We start from the raw sequence: 16,661 nt of genomic DNA, 5'->3' as shown, positions 1-16,661 counted from the left end.
GAAACACAAAAGTAATACATTACTTTCCATAAAGATCAACTAAGTAACACAAATGGTTACTTTTTAATGGAATAACACAATATTGTAACACATTACGTACCTTGAAGAGTTTCTGAGTAATGCATTTGGTTACATTTTATGGAGTAATGCAATATTGCAATGCATTACTTTCCGTGAGTAACTAAATAACACAACTAGTTACTTTTTTATGAAGTAACAATATTGTAACAAAATAACACTGATATTTATTAAAGAAAACAATGATGAACATGGAGTAAAACAAACAGATGTAACGTATATCGACGGACACTGGGGTGTGAACTGACACAGACTTAAATACACAGAAAACGGGGCGTGGTAACAAACGAGATAACAAGGGGGGAATACAAAAATGGGCATGACTAAACCAAATGGAAACAAAACTAGAGGGGACAACAAGGACTAAACCATTTACATAGGAAACATGGGGGGGGAAACACTAGAAAAAACAAGACAAACTAGACTAGAATTCTGACAATATAATATTTTTTTAAACAATAATTGACTTAAAACAGCTCAGAATCCCAGCTAACATTTTTTTTTTGTTTGTTTGTTTCTAAAGGTGCGTTCACACCGGACGCGAATGAAGCGGCAAGCGCGAGTGATTTACATGTTAAGTCAATGCAAAGACGCGAATAGCCATCCTGTGGCATGAAACGCGCGAATAGCGCGAATGAAGCAACGCGCATTGAGCGTTTCAAGCGATTGCCGCGCCATTCGCGCGAAACGCGCAAGTTCAAAAATCTGAACTTTGGCGAAAATCCACGCCGCGTTAACCAATCAGGAGCTTGCTCTAGTAGTGACGGAGGCAGAAATCCAAAACAACAATGAAGGACAAAATCACCGTTGCTGTCTGTGGTTACTCGGAGCTGTACGATACATCTTTGGACTTTTGTAGAAACAGGAATAAAAAGGATCTTGCTAGGAAGAAAGTGAGTGAAGAGGTCGGACAATCTGGTAAATTTTAAAAAACGCTCTTTACTCAATTTGACCTACATATACATACATATTGAGACTACAAGCAAGCTAAAGCTGGCAAATTGAGCTCATTCACCTATTTTACAACTACTTTCCCGCTGACGAGTGGCAGAAGCCCCTCCCATGACGCGAATTCACGTCTGTTGTGAAGAAAATGTCACGCTCGAATGACGCGAATTTTACCCCGCGAATGGCGCGAGTAAACTCAAATGTTCAAGCGCTCAACTACGCGCGAATAGCACGTTTTTTCCGCGCAAGTCGCGTCCGGTGTGAACGCACCTTTAGAATGTGAAGGCCGTGAAGAGTAACTAAGTAACACAACTTGTTACTTATTTTATGGAGTAACGTTATATTGTCATGCATTACTTTCCATAAAGAGTGACTAAGTACTGCATTTGGTTACTTTTTATGTAGTAACGCAATATTGTAATGCATTGCATTTATGAAGAGTAACTAAGTAATGCAACTGGTTACCTTTTATGGAGTAATGCATTGTTATCAGTGATGCGCGGGTTGATCCAAAATGAGGTTACGAGTCATCCAAAAATATTTTTAATGATATTCGGGTTGCAGTCGGTCGGGTCGTTTGAAATAAAGATGCCAATTAAACCTTTGTAATTTACATAGTACTAGACACAATTTTCTATGAAATACATAAACCTACACTTTATTGGTTTATTGGTTATACCTTGTGAATGTTGAGCGTTATTAACTGTTAAATAAATGCTGACGCAGGACAAAATGCCCGATTTCCCAACACATTGAACTGAGCAATGCCATTGTACCATTTTAATAGGCTACTTTTAAACGCATATAGCTCAGTAATGTCAGCTTTATGTATTTCCTGAGAGGGGGTGGGATTTTTGTTGGGAAAGTCGAAAGACGCACACTTCGATTAGAAACACAGCATCTTAATTGTTAAGAAAATGGTATTCCTAATAAATGTCTCGAATATTATGCTTTTTGGAATTATTAGACACATTTCACTGTCTTTTCAAATGACTAGGTCTGTTTAATTTCCTTAATTTTAAGATTTCTAACACTATTTTTAAATGTTTATTCAAGCAATAATATGTAAATTATCTCATATGCTTGTTTAAAACCAGCGACTAAAAATGAATTCCAAGTAAAAACTATTTTTTCTTTACATTTCCAGAGAGCGAAACGAACGAAATTAAACATTACTTAATACATTCAAGTCACTATAATTTCCTTATTCATTTGATACAACTATTATAGCTAAATAATTAATATATATAAAATAATATTATTTTGTCATATTCGTGATTCCTGAATTTATATATGAAAACTTCGTTTTGAAGTGCATTTGTTATGTTTGTATAAGAAAATTCACTAATCTAGCCTATTAAGTTGATTTAATATTCTTGATAATTTTTAGAAAAAGTTAAAAGTTAAGAAAAAAGGAATTAGCTTGTAGTCTATATATATTTAGGGCTATAGGCTAAACTTTTTCTTAACTTTTATTACACTGTAGATCAAAATAAAATAATTATTGATCATTAACGTCGGAGAATCACTGACATAATTTAGAGTACTTTGAAAACGAAACTATATGAATCTGTATAAAGGAAAGACAAAATAAATCACAACAAGAACAATCTGTATTTTTCTTGTAATCAAGAACATTTCTTTTGACAAAATTACCTAATTAATGCCAAATGATGTTTGACAGTGAACGCATCTCCACCGCATAGCCGCATATCGCTGGTGAAATATTAAACATGCTGGTCAGGAAACGGGTCGGGTACAATATTTTCTCTCTTTTTTTTTTTTTTGTGGTCCGAGTTGCGGACGGGTTAGTTGAAAACGTCGGTCGGGTTCGGGTTGTTTATACATTGACCCGCGCATCACTGATTGTTATGCATTACTTTCCATGAAGAATAAGTAAGTAATCCAGCTGGTTACTTTTTATGGAGTAAGGCAATATTGTAATGCATTACTTTCCATGAAGTGTAACAATGTAACACAACAGGTCACTTTTGTATGGAGTAATGCAGTATTGTAACACATTACTTTTCATGAAGAGTAACAGGTTACTTTTTATGGAGTAACACAATATTGTTATGCATTCCCCTAACACTGCAAATAACAAGTTAAATTAACCATGACATTTTGGTGTAGAAAGGCTAAAATTTGTATGTAAAAATGTTTATTTCTTGTAAAACATACTGCAATAAACTATTTTACGTACGACTTCTAAATAAATAAAGAAAGAATAGATTAAAAAAGACTTCTTAATGAGTCTGACATAACTATTTCCACAGAGTTTTAATTAGAAAGTTTGAAGATTTCAGACAGAATTGAAATCCTCCTTGGATTTATTGCATTTGCACAGTTATTAAGACTTTCGCAAATTCCATCTTTCCTCCAGTAACACTTTACTAAAATGTCTTCCCTAAGATCATTCTGAACTTTACATCTATGGATTTATACCGGAGTCATTTGTGCTGGTATGATCATGTGGAGATCAGAGATGGATATTGGAGGAAAGCACCACTGAAAGGTTTGAGATGAACACCTGACATTTCAGAAAAAGAATATGAAAATCAAGGTGAAGCTTGGTAATTAATGTTGAGTTATTTGTTTGTACCTCTGTACGCAGGTCGATTTTGTGGGGATAAATTACCTGAGCCAATCATCTCTACAGACAGTCGCCTGTGGATTGAGTTTCGCAGCAGCAGCAACTGGGTGGGAAAGGGCTTCTCCGCTGTTTATGAAGGTACCAGCCATCAAACAAATCAACAACTATCAATTATTATAAAATATGGTGGATGCTGAATCAATTCTAAAGAAGCTTTATAGCACTTTTGTGTACATAAGTGTCTACATACAATTTCAAATAAATTTTGTCTAATTTTCATGTAGACATTCATGTATTTAATAATTTGCAATAGCAGCTTCGGCCTTGCATTTCTTGTGTCGGTAGAGCTGCAAGTGGCTGTAAGCAAAATTAGCCTAAAACAAGCAGCAATATCATGGCTACAGTCTAGGGTAAATCCAGAGTGCTCAAAATAGTCAAAATCATTCGTAATTAGTGTTTTGCCCCACATTCCTAAATCCAACCATAGCTGACCTATTAATTACTGAGAGTTTCCTTTAGGTGAACACCTAACATTATCTGTTTCCAGTAGTTTCCGTTATGAAAGAAGTAATTTTCATGCTTTACCATCATGTTTGCTTGTTTGCTTTTTTCTTACAGCTATTTGCGGTGGGGAGGTGAAGAAAGACAATGGTCAAATTCAGTCTCCGAACTACCCAGATGACTACAGACCTAACAAAGTGTGCGTGTGGAAGATCACTGTGGCTCAGGGTTACCATGTAGGCCTTACCTTCCAGTCTTTTGAGGTATGATTGAAAAAAGTTGTTATTACTGCATTATAAGCATGTTATTGATTGCTTTTACACTGTTATAGTGTTTAGAGTGTGCCCTAAACAAGAAAAGACAGTGTATATCTAGAAATAAGAATAAAATGTGTCTGCAGACTAGGTTTGCATCTTGATAATAATAAAACTAATTTTACAACTTGATAGTTGCACTATGCAAATAAATAAATAAATCCATTACATTTTTTCTTTGTGCAAGAATACGTTTTTTCTTATAATGTGAGTAGATTAATTTTTAAAAGCAGCTTGTAATATCAGCAAGTGAGCCAAGGGAAAGATTATGTGGTTGTGTACTTCAGAGCATCCATGAAAGTGACATTTATTATGAACATTCACTTTAACGGTATTGCTATAATGTCAAAAGACTTTCCTTTCCATTATAGCATTCCTTGATTATTTACTTAAACTGCTTTTTTTTTTAATCACTTTAGATTGTAACTTAAATTTAGTGCTTGTGTCGTTCGTCTGGCTGACTTTGATTTTGTTGTGTCCTTGCATTAGATCTGGGTTTGGTTTAGATTGACTCTAACCAGCTGGTGTAAATAAATCCAAACCTCCCCATGATCATTGTGTTTGGAAAGAAAGGATGTTGTAGATCTGTAAAAGAAAAGGGGGAAAAACATTCAGTGTTGTTTCCACTTGATTTTCTTTTAAGATGTTCTAGACCTTGATGAAAAGGTTGGTTACAGTCACAGCTGGTTGCTATCAGCTTTTAATGGCATGTGTTGCATTGAAAGAAAAGAAATACACTTCAGGTCTTTCAGGTTTAAATTTAGTTTTTTCCATTTCCTTTTTCTCCATTATCTTTTGTCTTTTCAATCCAAGATCGAGAGGCACGATAACTGCGCGTACGACTACCTGGAGGTTCGAGATGGGAACTCGGAAAGCAGCCCGCTGTTGGGCAGATTCTGTGGTTATGATAAACCAGACGATATTAAATCCAGTTCCAACCAGCTCTGGATGAAGTTTGTGTCTGACGGTTCTGTCAACAAGGCTGGATTCGCTGCAAATTTCTTCAAAGGTGAGAAGAACGTGGTTTCAACATGGATTTGAGCTTTGGAAATTGTATAGGTGTGATGATTTGAGTTACAGCTCAGAATTTTACATTATAGCTCCAAATTTTTGAAATTCAGGAATGCACATGAAATATTCAGCCAATAACCAACATGATCAAAAAAGTTGACAAGAAAAGACAAAGATAAGCCCTGATATTATATTAGCACTAAATATCTCCTCAGATATTAGCATTGCTCCTTTAAGGTACTGATGAAGGTGACTGATTAAGCCCAATGCTCTTGTTGTTTGCAGAGATGGACGAGTGCTCCAGACCCGACAATGGTCGCTGTGAGCAGCGCTGTGTCAACACGCTCGGTAGTTACAAGTGTGCCTGTGATCCTGGGTACGAGCTGGCGGCGGACAAACGGAGTTGCGAGGGTCAGTATGGACTGGGCGAGTGTGATTACCTGCATCTGATACAGCATTCATTTTTCAGTTTGGTCTCAAATTCACAATAACCATTAGTTTGAATATCTGCTGAGGGAAAGCATTATCTTTGTTGTAATGTTAATATCCTTTGATTTTGCTGCTCAGTGCATTTGTTCGCTGCGTCAAGCTGTTGTTCACACTAAAAATGGCCATATTTTATTCAGTTTTTTTTCCAAATAACAAAAATCCCATTCAAATCTACAAACAAGTTATGTCAAAAGTAGTCTTAGAGTGATTCAAAAGTAGTCAGAATACATTACCTAAAATTGAGTTATCTTGATTAAATTATTTATTACAATTGTCATAATCAGTAACAAATTACATTTTGTAAGTAATCTACCAAACACTCGTAAACAAACTACAAAAGGCTTACTTATGCATATTAATCTGGGATAAGAGAAGTATTTAAACCCCAAAAAATCAACCTTTAATGTGCACCTAGCAGCACTTCCTTCCACCACAGATTTAAATCTCAAATTCACAGTTTAACAGCTGGGCCCAAGCCTCTGTTACTAATTCGAAAACGTCACTTCAGAACTAGCAACGAAGTAATGTTGAGTTGCTTCATTGAAAAAGTATTGTATTACTGTATTAAAAGCTCACTGTGTTAGGTAGAGTATTCTGAGAGCAGGATGGACTGGGCCAGTGTGATTACCTGCATCTGATACAGCATTCATTTTTCAGATCTGTCTCGTATTCACAATAACCATTTGTTTGAAAATCTGCTGAGGGAAAGCTTTATCTTTGTCGTAACATTAATATCCTTTCGTCTGGGGTGATTTTGCTGCTTAGTGCATTTGTTTTCCGCATCAAGCTGTTGTTGAAACTAAAATTAATGTTGGTTAGTGCTCATATATTTTATTCTCTTTTTTCAAATAACAAAAAACCCATTCAAAACACGTTGTCAAAAGTAATCTAAAAGTAATCCAAAAGTAGTCAGAAAACATTGGCTAAAATGCAGTAATCTTGATTACATTACTGATTACAATTTTCAACATGTAATTTGTAATCAGTCACGGATTACATTTTGTAAGTTATCCACCCAACACTGGTAACCAAAGTACAAAAGGCTTACTTATGCATGTTAATCTGAGATCAGAGAAGTGTTTTAACCCAAATAACCCAAGGTTTACTGAGTGAATGTTTTGTGCACCTAGCAGCACTGATCTCATTCTGCCTCTAGTGGACAGTCTGTGCTACTGCACTGTCTTAATTACTACTCCTGCTTGCGCTGTTGACATACCGCCGACATCTGTTTTGTGCTATTGGCTTGGGGCTACCAGCAAGTTATGAGCACCTTCCTCACATTGACAGCAGGCTCGCCTGGCTTTCTTTACCCTCCTCCGCATGACACTTACAAAGCGCTGCTCTGTTTTCTGAGCGGCTGGAAATCATACTGAAGTTTAGATCTGTTTATATCACGTTCTTCTCAAACAAAGCGCTAAAGTACAGTTTGGGTTAAGGGTCAAATCACTCGTAGGTAAAGGGTTGTCTAACAGCTAACGTCTCTTATTATATCGTTGGCTAATGTCTGGATACGTGAGGCAGTTGCTAGGACTACACGTACCCTGCGGCTGCTATATTGAGCAAAAATCTGTTTGTTCAGACATGCACTGAGATGACTCAACAGCTCAATCGTGACAGACTGGAGCAATCAAAAAATGATTCTCCATTAGATGAAAGAAAGATTGGCCCAGCTTGGCTTCCTGGTGGCTATCATCATATCAGCAATAAATCCGACATTATCATAATGACTGTGCCGCGCTTTTTCACAGAACAGGGTTTGTTGTATGTTGGTCCTGTGGGAATAGAGACGGATAGGGCTCAAATGTACACAAAGCTAAAACTTCAAGGCAAGGGCTGTCCAAAGGCTTCATGCGGGTAGCCATGGAAACATCTCTCCCTGAGAGCGTGTGTTTGGTGAAAATCGCTGTAGGGGATCTGTTCGGTGATTTGGATCATGCCGCACTAAAGTAAACTACTCTGTCTTTCTGCTTCGTGTTTGATTAGATACGAAGCCTGGGGTTGTTCCCTGTGTATTTTAATTAAAATAAGACCGTTGTTGTTATTCTATATGTAGCAGGTGCCAGTTTTGACAAACCACAAGCTGGTCAGCTTGACGAATTGAAAGTTTAAGCGATTTTTGTAACCTTGGCATGTTGTGCATGAAATATGTAACCGCTAAAAAATGTTTCAGGTTTTTCCTTTATGTATCAATTTTTGTTACAAAATATGCTATTTGTACCTTTAGTAGGGCCATATGCAATCCATTTTATTTATTTTTTTAATTCAATTTTTTCCATTTTCATTTTTATGGATTACATATTTTTCAATTTTAATTTTTCTAGACTTTTTAATTGTAATTTTTCTAGTTTTAATGATTTAATTAAACATTAATAAAAAAAGAAAATCATGAAACTTACACAATTTAACAGCAATTAATTAAACGTGGGTTTTTTTTACAAATTCAGTTTTATTTGAATGGTTTTATCAAAAAGTATGTCTGTATTTGAAAAAGAAATGTTTTTTTTTTCCTGAAATACTGTGTTGCATAATTTGTTTTTTTCTGGTAAATATTACTTAAAAATAATGTTTTAATAATTTTGTTAGTAGTAGTATCATTACATTAAGTAATATATTTCTGTCACAATTTTTTCAAGTTAAACCAAACTTTTATTTTGATGAGTTGCTGTGAAGACATTTTAAGTTTCAGTTTGCATATGATATGACAATATATTTTCCTTTAAAGAAACTGTAAAATGCTCATGAGTGACTCTAAGAGCAGTTCTAGATTGTTTATGTGTTCATGTACTCACATATTGAGGTGGCACATGCATTTTAGTATGTGTGTAGTAAACAAAACCACGTCATTCATTCACACAGAAAACATATTTTTGCAGATTAATATTCACAGACGATAGTCCATATCGCATTTTGATTTAAATATACGGACCTATGATTTATGCATCTGGAAAAACAATTTGCAGTAAGTTCCATTCTTATGACCATATTCTGCAATTCTGTCCATGTTTTTCACATTGGGGAAATCATATGGCCCTACTTTAGGGGTACAACAGCTTGTCACCGAGACAGTATCCTCAAAGGGACACCTTTGTACCTTCTTTACCCCTAAAGGGTGCATGGTAGTACCATAAGAGGACATATTAATACCTTAGGGGTACATATTACTATTCTAAACTACTGATATGCACCCTTTAAGGATAAAGAAGTTACAAAGATCCCCCAAAGGCACAATTTTTCCACCTTTTTATCACAGAAACAATGTTTTTGCTAATTTGCCTACTGTGTAAGACTTCTATGTGTAAACAACATCTGTTAAAATTGGGTAATTGCTTTGCATGTGGTGAAAACAGGATAGTAAAATTCTGTCATCGTTTACTCACCTTCATGTAGATGAAGAGTTTCTTTCATCTGTGAATCAAATTTTTGGAAAAAGTTTCAGTGTTTTGCTACAATTAAAGTCAATAGGGTTTGATGTTGTTTAGACACCAATGTCCTTCACAACATCATCTTTTGATGACAGAATTTTCAACTATCCATTTATCCCTTTAAGTATATAAACACCGTGGTAGAGATCAGAGGGGAAAAAAGTCAGCTTGTTGATGCATCATGATTCCCTTTCAAACGAGTGTTGATTGATCCACAAAACCTCTAAATAAACACATGAGTGCCTTCAGATGAAGTTTAAAGCCAAGGATAAAAAGACTTTTTAGAGAGAACAACCAACCGGCATTCTACATAATAAACTCTGTGTATAAAGAGAACGTGAAGGCAATTTCACAACAGAAAAGTCAGCACAAAATGATTTCTAAATATAATGTTATTTGAGGTTATTGTGAATGATTCATCCATACACTTTGTTTTTCTTCGGTGATGTATCTTGTCTAATTTAATCACTAAAACCCAGACATACAATCCACTGCAAGCTCACAATCAGTGCATAGAACCAAGTCCCCGCCTTTTTTTTTTTTTTTTTTTTCAGTAATCTGTTTCACTCAGTTGACCATATGCACTAATTACTTCCTTGTTTAGACAAGCCAGCTCAGTCATTTCCGGTCAACTTTACTGAGCCCTAATAGGACTGTCCTTTGCTCATTTTCTCTTCAAAATAATTTCACAATCAAAGGAAAATTGTGTTTGTCTAAGAGGACCAAATGTCCATTTTAAGAATTACAAACAGGAGTTGAAAAAATGCATTGCTATGATCGACAGTAATAACCGAACAAAAAATCTGGCAAGCCAATGTCAAAAAAAAGGGCTATGCATTAAATGATTCAGACTAAATTCAGAGTAACAAAACTACAGCAGTAACAAGTTTGTGTTGGTTTAATATAGGCTATTTAATAGCGTTAACAGTTTAAGAGAAAACTTGATGTAGATAAAAGATGTAGTTAATAAATTAAATCCAAAATATTTCAAATTCATATTAATTGCATTATTTAATTAATATTAAACTTTTTTAATTTGTAGTTAACGAAGTATTTGAATAATTTACCCTTAAGTCTGTGTCTGAGCTTATTTTATTTTAATGAATGCACTTGCAATACTAAATACTTCAGTGCAGTAAAATACAAAAATTTGTTACACTAATAATTTTATAATAAATCGATAAGCAAGACAAGATTGATCCTCTGCTGCCATCTTCTGGTTATATGGGTAATTTCATGTCATTTTCATCTTAAAAATATGTCTTTTTCCGTGAAAAGACATTTTTTATGTTTTTTGTAATGTTTGAAGTGACTTTTATTGCACAGCTGTGGAGTTGAAAAATAATAAAGGCTTTAAAATATTACAAGATTTTAAAAATGTGTCAATGCCAATGAAGGCAAGTTACTGATTATTAAGAATACGATTAGATGTCCTTGAAGAGAAGTATCGCTAGCTAGCTAATGTTAGCCTAAACATGTTATGATAGCGTTTAGCTGTCAGCATTTAAATGTACATCTATGCAGGTGCTCTCCTGGGATTACCAGGCTCAGCGTTTAAATTATATGTTTTTAAATAACATCAAACTGAACGTTCATGCCGCTATCATTATTTACGATGTTGCAATTATTATTTTTCTCAGTTTCTGATAAGAACGAGGCAGTGGAGGAGTCTCAAGATTGTTCACCTATATATAGCACATATAAAATTAGCTTCAGCTGAAGTTTACGAGCTGGCTTATCATTATTCGGAAGTTCTAAAGAACGCTCCGTGCATATGGTCAGATGTGTGTCGCTACTTTAACTTTCTAAAGATTTATGCTCCTGTACGCTTACTGAAAAGATGAAATCAGGTCATTTCAAGAAATGTTATGTATGGACTGAGGGGGAAGCTTTGAGCTGAATTATATCTCCTTAATGCATTAGTGTAATTTGTCTTTTCTGTTGTGTTTCCTCAGCTGCCTGTGGTGGTTTTATCACCAAGCTGAATGGGTCCATCACCAGTCCAGGCTGGCCCAAAGAGTATCCGCCCAACAAGAACTGCATCTGGCAGCTGGTGGCGCCCACACAGTACCGCATAACGCTGCTTTTCGACGTCTTCGAGACTGAAGGGAACGATGTGAGCACTAGGTTTTTGCCTCAGCGTGGGGTGGGTTTGTCTGGTTCATTTCAGCTCGATTGGTGTGAATCACCACAGGGCTTTAGGGAATGACTTCTACAAATTGCCTTCATGTTTTCTTGCTTGTTCATTGTTGATAGCTTACGGCAATTTTGCCCGGTGCAGCTCACGTGACGAATGCACTCATGATTTATTTGCCAAGCCTTTGTTTGTAGATGAAGAGTAGTTTTTGGGCTTCGTGCATGCTTATCACAAACTCTCAGGTAGTTTATAACAAAGCTGTTCTGTTAAAGAGTTGCCATCTGGCTTCCAGCCTCTCATTATTTTACATTTCATATACTTTAATAGAAGCCAGTTATGTTGCTTTAATATAACAGCAACATCATTACATTAGTGCTAAATAAAAAAGAGTGAATTTGAGAAAGAAAATGAGGCTGTTGGCTCAGGCTGGGTTCCTTAAATAGCCATTAGTCCTCTAAATTAGGCGGCATACTAAAAAGTGTTTAAAGCAGCTGCAAGCTTTCCTGAGCATTTTATAGCTTTGCGTTAATAGCGTACTATATAATTGCTGGATAAATTAAAGCTAGGGATGTTTAGGGTTCGTACAGGTTCTGCATCAGTGACATCTTGCCAATTACCACAGAAACTAATTATGAGCACAAAACCAATCGATTTACAATAATGCACTTACATTGAAAGTGTATACAGCATTAACCTGCACAAAAATCACTTTTGCAAATGAAAAGAATAACAAAAATGAACATTATTTCATTTATATAGTGCAAACTCCATCCACAGGAGATATGTGACCCTGGACCACAAAACCAGTCTTAAGTCGCTGGGGTATATTTGTAGCAATAGCCAAAAATACATTGTATGGGTCAAAATGATTGATTTTTCTTTTATGTCAAAAATCATTAGGAAATTAAGTAAAGATCATGTTACATTAAGATTTTTTGTAAAATTCCTACTGTAAACCTATCAAATTGTAATTTTTGATTAGTAACATGCATTGTTAAGAACTTAATTTGGACGACTTTAAAGGTGATTTTCTCAGTATTTTGATTTTTTTGCACCCTTAGATTCCAGATTTTCAAATAGATGTATCTCGGCCAAATATTGCCCTATCCTAACAAACTATACATCAATAGAAAGCTTATTTATTGAGCTCTCATATGATGTATATATCTCAGTTTTGTAAAATTTAACCTTATGACTGGTTTTGTGGTCCAGGGTCACATATGTTGGTATCGTTTAACCCGATATTCATCCACTTACAATTAAAAGCATGTTTTACATGCTTAAATAACACATTTCCAATGTAAAAATGAATACAAGTGCTTCTTTTAAACTACAAGCTACCAATTCTTGCTCTTGAATGTCTTGCCCCATAGACTTCCATTGTGAACACATTACTGTGAATACGATTTGTTTGTTTTGTCGATATAGTCTGTGTTAATGCTGTCAGTTGAGCTTAACTTGTATTGAACCTGGAACATTCCTTCAATGTACTGGCACTAGTTTAATAGAGAGAAGTGAGAATGGCCTCGGCTTTATTGATTGCCAAAAACAACATTTTCTCCAGATAACTAGAGTACAGAGTGTGAAGTATTATTGGCAAAAGTTGCCAAGCACTCACACTGTTGTGATCAAAATGAAAAGCTGTGATCAGTGGAGCATTTGGAGCATTTTGTGCCACTTAAATGAAGGATCCATCCAGTTTCTCTTCAAACTGAATGTGGCAGTCTTTTTTTCTTCTCTATTGTTGATTCAAAAATTTGCATATATTTACTAGACACTTTTATTTATAATACATGCATAAGAGAAAGCAATATTACTAATGCTCTATAACTCTATTAAAAGAACCTCATATTCTGCATTTTGGGACAAGACAGATGCTGTTAACCAAAAGTGGTTGAAAGGTGAACTGCTGGCTTCTTTAGATGTTGACTCATGACTTAGGTCGGCTCTCTCTTCTGCAGGTGTGTAAGTATGACTTCGTTGAGGTGAGAAGCGGACTGTCTGCTGACTCCAGGCTGCATGGGAAATTCTGCGGAGCTGAGAAACCAGAGGCCATCACCTCTCAGTACAACAACATGCGCATTGAGTTCAAATCTGACAACACCGTCTCTAAAAAAGGCTTCAAGGCCCAGTTCTTCTCAGGTGAGTGTGTGCTGTGAAATATTTAAAAAAAAATGTACTATGATAAACTTTGGTGCATTTTGGTATAATGTGTAATGTGGGTTTTTGATATTATGTGTGATGAAAATTAAATAATAAATAAATAAAATTAAAATAAATAAATAAAAATGTTGTGGAGAAAAACAGTTAGTTTTGAGATTAATTACGAATATAATGTACAAATAACACACAATCAAACATGAAATTTTAAAGTAGAAAGTCTTAAATAGTCATTTTTTGTAAAATGTGCTCCAATAATCTTTGTCTGATTTACAACTTCAAAAAATAATTTTCTACATTGTATATATGGCAAAAAAGCTGTCTTGTTTTAGAAGATTGTACAGCATTGTACAAATTGCACATACCAAATGGATTTTAATAGGTGGTTGTTTAAAAGTTGTAATTAAAAAGTGCAAGTAGAATTTTCGTTTATTTTTAGTTATTTTTGAAAAATTAAACATCCTGGAATCAGCATAGGCTCAAAACAGTAATGGTCCGGATAAATGTACATTTTTAACATTTTAAAATTCATTAAAAGTAGAACAATAAAAACTGTAATGCTATTAATCAGTGCCCTGTGAAAGTATCCATACCCCTTCATTTTTTTCATGTTTTATGTTCCTGCCTTATGTTTTAAAATACCTTTTTCCCACGTCAATCTACACTCCATACATAATGACAAAACAAAAACAGAATTGTCACAACTTCGTAAAATTATAAAAAAAAAAAAAAAAAAACTTGAATAAGAACATTGCATAAGTATTCACACCCTTAACTCTCAGTACTTAGTTGAAGCACCTTTACAGCCTCAAGTCTTTTTGGGTATGATGCGACAAGCTTTCACATCTGCATTTGGCAATTATCTGCCATTCTTTCCTCAGCTCTTCAACTCCCAAGCTCTTGTCAGCTTGGATGGGAGATGCATATTTTCATGTTTCTCCAGAAATAGTTGATTGAGTTCAAGCCCAGGCTCTGGCTGGGCCACTCAAGGACATTCACAGAGTTGGCTATAAGCCAATCTTGCTGTGTGCATAGGGTCATTGTCCTGTTGGAATGTGAACCTTCTGTACAGTCTGAGGTTCTGAATGTTCTGGACTGGGTTTTCATTAAGGCTGTCTCAATATTTTGGTGAACTGAGCTTTTCTTCTACTCTGACGAGTCCCTCAGTCCCTGCCACTGAAAAACAGACCCGCAGTATGAGGATATTACCAGCACACTTTACTTTTGGGATGATACTCTGCAAATGATGAGCGGTGCTTGGTTTCCTTCAAACATGATGCTTGGATTTGAGGTTCATCAGACCAGAGACTCTTGTTTCTCACAGTCTGAGGGTCCTTCAGGTGGTTTTGGTAAATTCCAAGTGTCCACACTGAGGAGAAGATTGAGTGCCAAAGATATTTGTCCTTCCTAAGGTTTCTCCTATCTCCACATATGATCATGGAGCTCAACTAGAGTGACCATCAGGTTCTTGGTCACCAGTCTAACCAAAGCCCTTCTCCATCAATTGCTCAGTTTGGTCAGAAGGCCAGCTCTATGAAGAGTCGTGGTCGTTTTAAACTTCTTCCATTAAGGGTAATGGAGACTACATGCTTCTGTGAACCTTCAATGCAGCAGATTTTTTTCTGAAGTCTTCCCCAGATGTGTGGCTTGATGCAATCCTGTGTCTGAGCTCGATCTACAGGCAGTTTTTTTTAAACCTCAGGGCTTGGTTTTTGCTGTGATATGCATTTCCGCTGTTACCCCTTGTATTAAGACATGTGTGCCTTTCCAAATTATACCCATTCAACAGAATTTGGTTAAATTCACTCGAAGTGTAGTAACATCTACTAGCAATAGGAAAGCTTCTGAGCTAAAATTCAACCCTCCCAGACGAGGGTATGAATACTTATGCAATGGAATCAGTTATGTTTTTAATTTTTAATAAATCTGCAAACATGCTACAAACCTGTTTTTTTCAGTGCCATTATAGTTTATGGAGTGTAGATTGATGTGAGAAAAATGTAAAGCAGTTTAACATAAAAAAAAAAAAAACAGGAAAAAAACTAAGGTGTGTGAATACTTTCGGAAGGTGACATTTTTTAAATAATTTGTAAAAATCATCCCAGGGGACAAAAAAAATCCTGAATATGTTTGACTGAGAGCTGGTGTTTTGTTCTCACAGATAAAGACGAGTGCTCTAAGGAGAACGGCGGATGTCAGCATGAATGTGTGAACACCTTTGGCAGCTACAGTTGTCAGTGCAGAAGTGGATTCGTTCTGCATGAGAACAAACATGACTGCAAGGAAGGTGAGAAAAACACACACACATGATTTTATGTGAATATACACTGAGACAGTGTTCCTTTGAAGCAATAGGTCATGATAGGCCATGAAAACGCCCCTAAAATCACAATGTATTGTTATAAAAATTGGTAGCAGTATGATACAATACACCAATGTTCAATAAGTAATAAAATATGCTTTTATTTAAAAGGATAGTTTATACAAAAAAGAAAATTGCCTTTATTTACTCACCCTCATATTGTTCCAAACCTGTATGATGCTTCTCTGTGAAACACAAAAGGAGTTTAATGTATGAAAGAACAGAAGAGAAGTATAATTATATGGTGTTATATATTATATGACTCTATCCATGCTTCTTATAAAGCAATATGATAGTTTTGTTGAACAGACTGAAAAGTAATCTTTCATTGATGTTTCTTTATTGCACACATTCAAACTGCAGCACATTTCGATTATGACGCACACAAGATCCAATGTCATTTTGAGATTTGAGAGCTTCGAGCAACATGAGGAGAGTAAATATTGACAGAATTGTCATTTTTGAGTAAACAATCTCTTTTCTTTTGATATAGAATATATTTGTGGTCAGTCCATAATTATATTGGCTTTGAATATGTTTCCAGTCAGAGCTGAGAGTCAAAGAAAAACACAACCCTAGATTACTTAGCCGATGTTAACAAAAAGTTTTCTTGTTTTTCTTTCTCTGGAAATTGCTTCAGGTTAGG

General features: G+C 35.5%; 1 protein-coding gene across 1 annotated transcript in view; it reads left to right on the top strand.

The window, feature by feature from the left end:
- Positions 1-16,661, top strand: part of bmp1a (bone morphogenetic protein 1a) — a 113,593-nt gene that overhangs the window by 85,899 nt on the left and 11,033 nt on the right. The window contains exons 9-16 of the mRNA XM_073818690.1: positions 3,439-3,541; positions 3,641-3,757; positions 4,238-4,383; positions 5,248-5,443; positions 5,731-5,856; positions 11,312-11,472; positions 13,455-13,635; positions 15,815-15,940. Of these exons, the coding sequence (XP_073674791.1) occupies positions 3,439-3,541; positions 3,641-3,757; positions 4,238-4,383; positions 5,248-5,443; positions 5,731-5,856; positions 11,312-11,472; positions 13,455-13,635; positions 15,815-15,940 (1,156 nt within the window). The remainder of the gene's footprint in view (positions 1-3,438; positions 3,542-3,640; positions 3,758-4,237; positions 4,384-5,247; positions 5,444-5,730; positions 5,857-11,311; positions 11,473-13,454; positions 13,636-15,814; positions 15,941-16,661) is intronic.

The sequence above is a fragment of the Garra rufa genome, chromosome 15, assembly GCF_049309525.1.
Source record: "Garra rufa chromosome 15, GarRuf1.0, whole genome shotgun sequence".
NCBI classification, from domain to species: Eukaryota; Metazoa; Chordata; class Actinopteri; order Cypriniformes; family Cyprinidae; genus Garra; species Garra rufa.
This window is presented reverse-complemented; position numbering and strand designations above follow the sequence as displayed.